The sequence below is a fragment of the Dryas octopetala genome, chromosome 4, assembly GCF_963921425.1.
Source record: "Dryas octopetala chromosome 4, drDryOcto1.1, whole genome shotgun sequence".
Classification (NCBI taxonomy): Eukaryota; Viridiplantae; Streptophyta; class Magnoliopsida; order Rosales; family Rosaceae; genus Dryas; species Dryas octopetala.
This window is the reverse complement of record NC_141369.1, coordinates 26,514,429-26,524,269: the sequence shown is the minus strand read 5'-3', so window position 1 is coordinate 26,524,269 and position 9,841 is coordinate 26,514,429. Positions and strand designations below refer to the sequence as shown.

Below are 9,841 nucleotides of genomic sequence, written 5' to 3'. Positions count from 1 at the left end.
TAAATATACCCTTCAAATTTTTTAACAAATTCTATAACAATTTTAGTACCCCATCTCATTTTCTCACTCATCTATTTTTTCCTTCTCCAATTAAAAATTAAAAAAATATAAAAACACTCTTTGACTCTTTGTCTTAAGACAATAAACTTTGGACCAAAACCCCAGACTCTGACCACTCAGAGGAACCCAGGTCCGACCATGAAGCTCAAGCCAGAGCCTGATTTATTGGACCCTAAAACGAAGTCCAAATCAGGACCTGTACTCAGAACCTTGATAATAAGGAGTCAGAACCCCAAGGGTCCGAGGTTCGAACCATGAAACACAAACACGACTTTGACTCCGAACCATTGACCGAGACGGGACCCAGAATACAGGATGCAAGACAATGGACCATGGACCCGAACATGGGACCGCAAACCCAAGAACTCGAAGACACCTAGACTCAGGAACTATAAATGCAGACGTGCAATTAGAATCCTGGACCCAATACAATATATCGAGACTGAGAACCCAGGCCGAACAATGGAATGAAATTGATGCAGGATTCTTATTCTTAACCAAATTGAATCTATGAAAAAAAAAAAAAAAACCAAATTCAATCAATTCATCGAGTCTCACTTCACTTCCATTCTCATTCTTAATTCATTTCATTCCAGCAGCCAAACACCAAGTTAATGAATTGTTTCATAACTATATCGTTCTCAAATAGTAAAACTACTTATATGCCCTAAAAGTTAACTTGAACAACATCATAACCAATCAACAAAACCATGAGAAAGACGAAAATTATGGGCTTCAATTTTATCAAACAAAATTACAAATATTTGCCAACCACAAATTACACGGGGTATAAAACATAATCAAGTATCACAAGAAATTAACGATGTCATATTTGATTCCAGTTGTTCATACATCCTCCTAATGTAACTATGTAAGTGCTACATTTCAATAGCAATTTTGTTAGAAAAGAACACAATGGAAGTCACTTGCACCACCTGTAACACTACATACTTGCGACTGTTGTTGCCCCAACCAACCAATTTATTGCCTACCTTCGTGCCGCTAACCCCTGAATGTGAAATCAATAAGTATAGAATATAAAATAAAAAATAAAAACTAGTGTCAAATAAGTCTTTGAACATAAATAATATCATTCAGAGGCATATGAAAGCAACCAACCAGAAATGCATAGCTTAAGCTGAAGAAAAATAAAAATGCAATCAAGCTTCCCGTGATCAAATAAAAATACAAGATGATATCATTCAATGAAAATACAATCAAGTGAAAAAAAAGCTTTCCTTTTTTTGGTTAAAAAAAAAACATTATGAAATGGGTCATGTCTAGTATGAACATGTTTCCTGCTCATGCATAGCCCTACCCATTTCAAACCGTGTCATGCCATGTTGGGTCAGATACTTTGACCCAACACGGCACAGATATAATACATTACTTATCAAAAATTTGAGTTAAAAGACATTGATCGAATGGCATCAAGTGCATTGTAAGCAGTTATGGGAAAAGAGAACCTGCTTGCATCATTTTTATGGAGGTTTAAAAGGAAGCAAAATGACACATATGACAAAATATGAAGGGGTTCTATTGTTTACTCTGATGCAATTGATAACTATTGGAGAGAGTGTGTCCAAACCGGAAAGAGTTCTGGTAATTTACCTTCCATACTACATATCTGCAAGAGCAATAAGTTGATCAACCACATTTGGGTCTGCAAGCGTGCTAGTGTCCCCAAGCTCATCTAACTGTCTCGAAGCAATTTTTCTCAGAATCCTCCTCATTATCTTCCCACTCCTTGTCTTTGGAAGGCCAGGCGCCCAGTGAATTTTGTCTGGTGCTGCAAATGCTCCTATCTGAAAAATGTTCATAGAACATAACAAGAAGTTTACATGTCTGTGGTGCTCATCAATAGCTACATCCAAACAAGAAGGCAGGTAGTGTGCTTCATTGTAAGGCTTGCAAGCTGAATCACAAGTCAGCCAAAGCTGCAAGATATCATATAACAAAAAAAAAATCCACTTTGTTTGTCTTATTCTATCTACACGAAAGTTTCCATGTGAATAAGTAATGAATAGCGTATAAAAATTTATTTAACAATTTATAGCTGGAAAGTGGAAACCATTGCTGGACTGAATTGCACAGGACAAGCAATACATTATCCCGGCACGATTAAGTAAAGAAGAGGGCAAAACACACAAGTAACAGTAAATAAATTCTAGGAACCACAGAATCAAACCTTCATTGTAATTTCACAGAGCTGTAATGGAAGATAATCCCTAGTAGCAACATTCTTTAATTTTTTTTATTTTTTTTTCATTAAGGGGAGGGCAAAAGAGAACAAAAAGTATTGCCCATAGATTATGGTTTTTATTCCACTCTGATGTGTCAAGTTGGGGTGGCTATCGCTGGCACTCACAGTTATGCATTCTATTTCTGTACGTAGCTAGCCTCATATTCAGGTGCCCATATATTATGGTTTTTCTCTGCACTGACTAGAGTGAGTTCAATCTTCAGGTGTGTAATCGCTATATTGCACAGAGGGCTGCACCAAGGTGCCTCTGTTTATCTATCACTATCCATGCTAGAAGCATATCATTTTCCTTCAATTAATCTTCTAATTATCATCTTTGAAAAGAAATGCGTACCAGGATTATTCCCCAAATCTAATTAGGTTGTGACTTTACCTGCATTTGCTCTTGTTTTTCAGATGAATTAGAACAAATTTACAATTAATAGACCATCAGTCTTGATTTTAATCTTTATTCTGTCCCACATGCTTATCATAGCATACAACTTTCAGGGACTATTTGAGAACCAGTGAACCTTGATAATTTAAACAATGAACAGTTCAGAGCTTCATCAAATTTGGCAAACTTAGATGAGTACAAAAAATCAGTCTTGTGCAAAATCAGGAACAAAGGAACTTGTGCAGTCAAAATACAGAGCTGGTTTTTATTATGAATACAATAGTTCAATGATGTACACTTCCAAAATCATTCAAAGGAACCCCTAAGACCATCCAAGATACAATGGCACTAGGGGGTAAGAATATGTGTTCAAGATTTTACGCAAATGTAACAAGGAGCCCCTAATACAAACCAAAGTGCCGTTGCACCACAAATAACAAGATGCCATAGCACTGAATTAGATACATACCTGCTTTCTGACAGCAAGTATAAGGCTTTTCCGGAGTTCTTCGCTGTAAGGTACACCCTCCATAATAGTAACAAAGGCATAGATACCTTGTCCTTTAACCTACAGCAAAAAAGTAATTTTGTTCAGACATGCTAGCCACAAGCATCTGCTCCCTGCCTCACTCCTTCCTCCTTCTCTCTTAAATATGTGCACATACACGAGTGATTAGACAATGCATATCAAATGGAGACATTCTATTGAAGTTTATGGTGCAGATTATATGAAGACATGTAATTAGAGTTTATTTAGGTCAATTTTGGACCTGATATTTTAATTTAATATTGGGATTCTTATATTTTGTTTGATTTGAGGGTTTATTTTCTTATTAATATTAGGGTTTCCTTACTGGGTCTGTTTTAGGGTTTTACTTTAGGTTTCCTAATTCAGATTTGTACAGCCTTAGTAAATAGGCCACATGTGTTGGACAGTTTTGACTTTTGAGCAATGAAAATAATACATAAAATAAAAGATTTTTTTTTTTGGCCATGAATACAGAAAATAAAAGTTAAAAGTCTAGTTTCTCTCCTCCTAGGATTTTGGTCTCTTTTTTTCTTTTTTTTTGGGTACAGGATAGCCTCTTCCCAGGTTCTACATCACATACCTCATGCTCAACACCAACCACAGCAGCTTCAGCACACTGAGGGTGCGAGACCAGAGCAGATTCCACTTCTGCTGTACCAATACGATGTCCACTGCACATGTTATGAAATTATTATCGAGTATAGGCAGTAAACAATAATTACATAGTTGTCTAGGCAGTAAACAATAATTGCATAGGCAGTATAGGAAAGAAATTATAAGCAAAAAGCTTAAGGAACCCAAAAACTACCTGACATTGATAACATCATCAACCCTTCCTGTAAGCCAGTGATATCCATCCTTGTCCCTGAAACATTGATGTGTAGAGCTTAGCATGCCGTAAATCCCCATATATTTAAAGAAAAAGGATCATAATACATAAAATCCTAAACACTTAACCCAAAAAGGAATTCAAGTCTTTCTTGGAAACAAAAATCCTAATCATAACACATTAGCATTCATGTTGATGACATTGAACTTTGATGTTATGACTTACCTGCTGCATCCATCACCACTAAAATAATACCCAGGGAAAGGTTTAAAGTAAGTGGTTTCGTATCTTTCATGATCACCATAAAGGGTTCGGAATGCTCCAGGCCATGAGCTTTTTACACACAGATAACCGCTGCACTCCCCTTCAATCTCAACACCCTTCTCATCCACTATGACAGTCTGCAGTTACAAGGAAAAAAATTTAATACGATGTATATGTTACAGATTTAAAAGCATAAAAATAAGACAGTATGTTGATGATGAGATCCATAGATTAGATTAGTATAAAATACCTGAACTCCAAAGAAAGGGAAAGTAGCAGAACCAGGCTTCTGTGGCCAGGCACCCGGTAATGGTGTAATCTGCCAGGTAAAGCAGGTGACATTTCAAGTTAAAATGTCAGACTGCTGAAAGTCCATGTGAATGTACATATATATTGACACATACATGGGGTGGGGGGAGTATTTAACCAAGTAAAATATCCAGAAATTTTCCCATGTCAATTGCATTTCTGTTCAAACACCAGTCAATGCGACAAGAGATAAGAACTATTAAAGAACAGAAACTAAAATACCATAAAGCCACCAGTTTCAGTTTGCCACCAAGTGTCAGAAATAGGACATCTTGAATCTCCAACCACATTGAAAAACCACCTGTGCCAAACAGGGATGGGTTAATAATATTTTTTGGGTAGGATCAGACAACAAAACTAAATAGAGATAAGAACCTCCATGCACTTGGATTAATAGGCTCGCCAACACTTCCAAGGACCCGTAAGGATTTTCGCGAGTATTGTGTAACATACTGCATAAAGAGAAAAACTCAATGAACATAAATATTAAAGGTATTATGTGGTGTATCAATAGGATTCTTGAATCTTAACCTTAACCAGACAACAAGACCACCATAGTATAAACAGAACAATGTAAACTGGACTATCTTGTGATGCAGATGGTAAATAATGAAGACTATACAAAAGGACTATTTTCTTTATAAGTAATTCATTAAAATACACCAAGGGCGGGGTCACCCAAGTAAACCAGAGGTCCAGAAACATAGAATAGAACAGAGGAGCATCTTTGAAAAAACAAAAGGGCAAAAATCATATAGGGAGAAGATGACAAGAGAAGCTCATGCCAAAAAAAATACAGATGAGCTTTATACTTCGAGAAAAGTGAAACTCATAGCAATGAAATGCTTCAATTGAAACCATGTTCAATTCCCAGTCTTGACTGCAGCCTGATTTAGGTTAAGGAACAATAGCCATTAGATTGAAGCAGTGAGAAAATGACAAAATAGAGTTTGAGAAATGATTAACCTAGAATGAACAAATAGAAGAATGAGTTTTCAAGCCCAGCAAAAAAAAAAAGGAATCAGTTCTAAAATTGTCCTAATAAATAACAATACATTAAATAATCACATCCACATATATGGAAACAATATGGAAGCAAGGACAGGTTTACATATCTTGCCTCATCACTATCACGCATGAGGGACCGCACCAATGTCGGGGCAGTATAAAATATGGTCACTTTGTATTTATCAACAATATCCCAACAACGTCCAGGATCAGGATAATTGGGAGCCTGCAAGGTATACATGGATGTGCTACTGCTATATTAGATGACAACGTTGGAAATCAAATTCAGTAAAAATTGGAGTGAACATATGCACTATAGTGCATCTCCAAGGGGACTGCTTATGATCCATAGAACCTAATTAATGCTGATGGCTGTACTCTGATATATAGCCTCTCACTTCACTATTTCCACAAACATTCCAGAAAGGTGTCTAAAATAAATCATTGGACTTTTCTTTAGGATAATCACTCTTTTAATTATACAATTCGTATGACTTTCTGCTTATTCTATTCATTGAAAACCTTGTGAAAATAAATATTACATCACGAACACATCTCAACCTCAGACCCACCATACGGTGCTCAATCAGACTGCCGCACTCTTCACTCATGAGGTCCTCAGGCATTATCCAGATATTAAGATACAACTAGTTGGTGTTCAGAACGTAATTATAAGTTTAGCACTTTTATAAAAATAAATTAGTTCAATTCATACAATAGTATAACGTAAATAAGCATTTAAAAAGTTACATAGATTTTAGACAAGGATATATGGATTTCACAATAAAGTAAACAGTTACAAATGTAAACTAAGCCTCTTATTTTGCTTTCTTAGGGAAATAAAGGCACCTTTATAAAAAGTAAGGCTACACCACAGAGGTTAGCTCTTCTTACCATAAACATCTTCCCACCCTTTAAGTTTCAACCACCTACAATAATATAAGTCCAACCGAAAACCTTCTACTTAGGGGAAAGAGGCACCAATAGGCTATAAGTGCTACTGGAAAAAAACGGAACCTTTAGAGTTAGACCTAGCATTCAAGCTTCTTTTTGGTAAACTCCTATTTTCCCTGAGGCCTCCAAATTCCAGAGTATAGGTGTTATCTGATCTATGTGCATGCACATGCAACATTTTTCTTTTGACACCTTAATTATGCTTCTGTCTTAAATATAAATGATAATCTGTACATTAATCTGTCAATCTGTTACCCCTTCATATATGACAGCAGTCGCTCCATTTAGCAGGGGTCCATAAGTGACATAGCTGTGCCCAGTGATCCAACCACAGTCAGCTGTACACCTAAAATAAAGAGAAGATATGTTTAAGTCAAAAAAATATATCAATAGAAAATTGAGCTGCTTTCACATGAGAAAGTCAAAATTAACAGTAATGATAAGCTTAGGGTTTAGAAGGATACCAGTAGATGTCAGATAGTTTGTAATCAAATGCATATTTAAATGTTGTTGCAGTGTACACCATGTATCCTCCCGTTGTGTGGAGAACTCCCTATACAAGCTTAATATTAGTAGAAGCCAAAAGAAAAAGAAAGGAAAAATTAATTGAAGAATGGAACATATATGCCTTCGGCTTCCCAGTGCTCCCACTGGTATAAAGCATAAAAAGTGGATCCTCTGCATCAACCCACTCCACTGCACAAGTAGTTGGATATTTAGGTATGACATCCTGGAAGATAATCATGAGCCATTAGTCAACAACAATCCATAAAACAAGCATTTAAGCCATTTATAAGCATATGATGAAACACTGATATGGGAAGAGTACACATGCAGCATGCATGCTACAGATAGAAGCATTCTTTATTTCATGGAAGTCTATATAAAGAGGTGTTAGTCCTACTACAAACCTGCCACCACATATCTCTTCCATCTTGCCATTTAGTACTTTCCCTCTTCATAGCCAATTGATTTTCATAAGTTAAGCATACATCTGCTCAAACAGAAAATTATATACCCATTAGAGAAAACAAGACAAGAAACCTGAACTCCAGTAGACACTGTTTACCAAAGCTGAGATCAGGACAGTATGCACGGTGATCAAAAACCATTGGTTATGTTCTCATTATTTCACATTCTTAGAGTTTCTGATTTTATCACCTAACAATTTTCTGAACTTTCCAGTAAGTTAAAATTCAAATATTGAACTAAATTAAAGTTTAACAAAATAGCCAGGATACAACTACCAAATACTTTTTACAGAAAAAAAAGACTAACAAAAAGGAAAAGATAAATAATATAGTAAGGAAAGATTCCAAAATTGAATGTTGATCACTGAACCAAATTGTGGGGGACCAATAATGTTGTCCCTTTCTTTTCTTAAAAAGAGGGATCCCTCTCTAGAAGGGTTAATATATACATACATACATACATACATACATATATTGGCTTCTGAAAACAACTAAGGTATATAAATTACATAGCAATTAGTTAACTTCCAAACCTACGGAAACCCCGCTTTGGGCTGATTCAATAAGGGCAGCATCAACTATATCTTTGAGGTGGATGACCTTAGAACCCCTTTTAACGGCGTTGCAAGTGATCACAACTTTCGGTTTACAATCTACAATTCTTTGAGAAAGAGATTCGGAAGAAAATCCAGCAAAGACAACCTGAAAGAATGGAAAAGGCACAGAATTATGAAAAGAAAAAGTTGTGGAATGAAAGTCATGGAAAAGGCACAGAATTATGAAAAAGTTGAGTAACATGGTTGCAATACCGAGTGAACCGCACCAATGCGAGCACAGGCAAGCATTGTGATTGGAAGTTCCATTAACATGGGTAAGTAAACCACGACAGCATCACCCTTTCTAACTCCAATATCTTTCAAATAGTTTGCAACCTGCGAGCAGAAGAGGTAAAAGAAGGTGAGATTGATAGATTCGTTTATGAAGCGACTCGAAAATTGAAGACCCAGTATCTTGTGTTCTTGTTGTTTTTAATGAACAAATTTTGTAGTGAGTTTTTCCATACGTGCGAGCTTGTGTGCGAGAGAGTGAGTGATAATGCAAGGAATAATGATAGACCTGGCAAACTTTGTGGAGAAGCTGGATGTAAGTTAAAGTGCCATCAAGACCAGGCTCATTGCCTTCCCAGTAAAAGGCAATTTTGTCACCAAGTCCAGCCTCAACATTTGTATCAAGGCAATTGTAGCAGATGTTGGTGATACCGCCCTTGAACCACTGCTCGAAACAGAGATGGTTGTGGAAAGGCAAGCAAATCAGCATAAAAGGATAAATTCAAGGAATCAAGGGGAAAGCAAAATCCAGGCAGCTTACCTCAATCCTGATATCGCCTTTCCTGACATCGAGATTCTCGAAGTAGACTTGTTGGCCCCATTTCTGTTTCCAAAAGAAGCGGGAAGCAACATCTGACCAAAATCCCGCGGGGTCCTCGATGGACCTTTTATACATCTCCAGATACTAAAGATGGCGATGATGATTATGATGATATGGTCGGTTGGATCAATAAGATTAGATATTGTGCACAGAAAACAAGCAAACACATAGAAAGAGAAAGAGAGTTACCTTCTGCGGAGAGGGAACGTGAGCCTGACGGGAGAAGTCGTCGCTAGGAAATATGAGATCATACTCTTCAGAAGCGAGTGCTTCTCCCAATATGATGGAGTTCAAGTGGGGAATGCTTCCGGCGCCAGAAGGCATTGTGGCCATCGATTCCACATGCCGTAGGTGATTGGTTGTAATCAGATTCTTATGGTTGTCGGCAGCTGATTCCATGTCCCAAATCACCTGTTTACCAATGCTGATAATGCTAGACCACCCCCAGGATTTAAATCCGGATGCCCACTGAGTCAGAGGAAACGCAATCGGAATTGACTGTCTTCTGTTGAGCGCGGAATGCAACGATAGTGTGGATACCGGAATGGAACCCCCAACAATATTTAAATTGTAATATTGAGGGACCATCCTCTCTGGACAATCAAATCTCTGACTCTCTCTCCCTCTCGCTTCTGAGTTACGACATTTTTTTATTTATTTGGGATATGAATGAGTTACGACTTACGAGTCTTTTTACTTTCCGCCATTATTAACTATTATTATTAAATATGTATGGATATATAAAATATAAATATATAAAAGCTGGCATTGTTTGACCAAAAAAAGAGCTGGCAATGATAATTTCGCTCCAATATTTTCTTTGGTCGAAACTCGAAACTCGAAACCAATA

At 36.9% G+C, this 9,841-nt stretch overlaps 1 protein-coding gene across 1 annotated transcript; it reads right to left on the bottom strand.

Annotated features, from left to right (window-relative positions):
- Positions 1–773: 773 nt before the first annotated feature.
- On the bottom strand, positions 774–9,637 carry ACS (acetyl-CoA synthetase). The gene is made up of 19 exons (XM_086241448.1): positions 9,181–9,637; positions 8,932–9,075; positions 8,680–8,835; positions 8,373–8,495; positions 8,097–8,265; positions 7,504–7,586; positions 7,221–7,322; positions 7,057–7,145; positions 6,848–6,938; positions 5,751–5,864; positions 5,006–5,082; positions 4,853–4,931; positions 4,572–4,640; positions 4,283–4,458; positions 4,037–4,093; positions 3,809–3,899; positions 3,169–3,267; positions 1,672–1,865; positions 774–1,069 (listed from the first exon to the last, which is right to left on the bottom strand). The coding sequence occupies exons 1-18, from the start codon at positions 9,577–9,579 to the stop codon at positions 1,680–1,682; spliced, it is 2,304 nt and encodes a 767-aa protein (XP_086097574.1). The 5' UTR covers positions 9,580–9,637; the 3' UTR covers positions 774–1,069; positions 1,672–1,679.
- Between the last annotated feature and the right edge of the window lie 204 nt (positions 9,638–9,841).

Coding starts and splice junctions, on each gene's coding strand:
- ACS (XM_086241448.1), bottom strand. CDS start 9,579: ATGGTCCCTCAATATTACAATTTAAATATTGTTGGGGGTTCCATTCCG. Junction 8,496..8,679: donor TTCTCCACAAAGTTTGCCAG/GTCTATCATTAT, acceptor TTCTGCTCGCAG/GTTGCAAACTATTTGAAAGA. Junction 3,268..3,808: donor TGGTTGGTGTTGAGCATGAG/GTATGTGATGTA, acceptor TTTTTGCTGTAG/GTTAAAGGACAAGGTATCTA.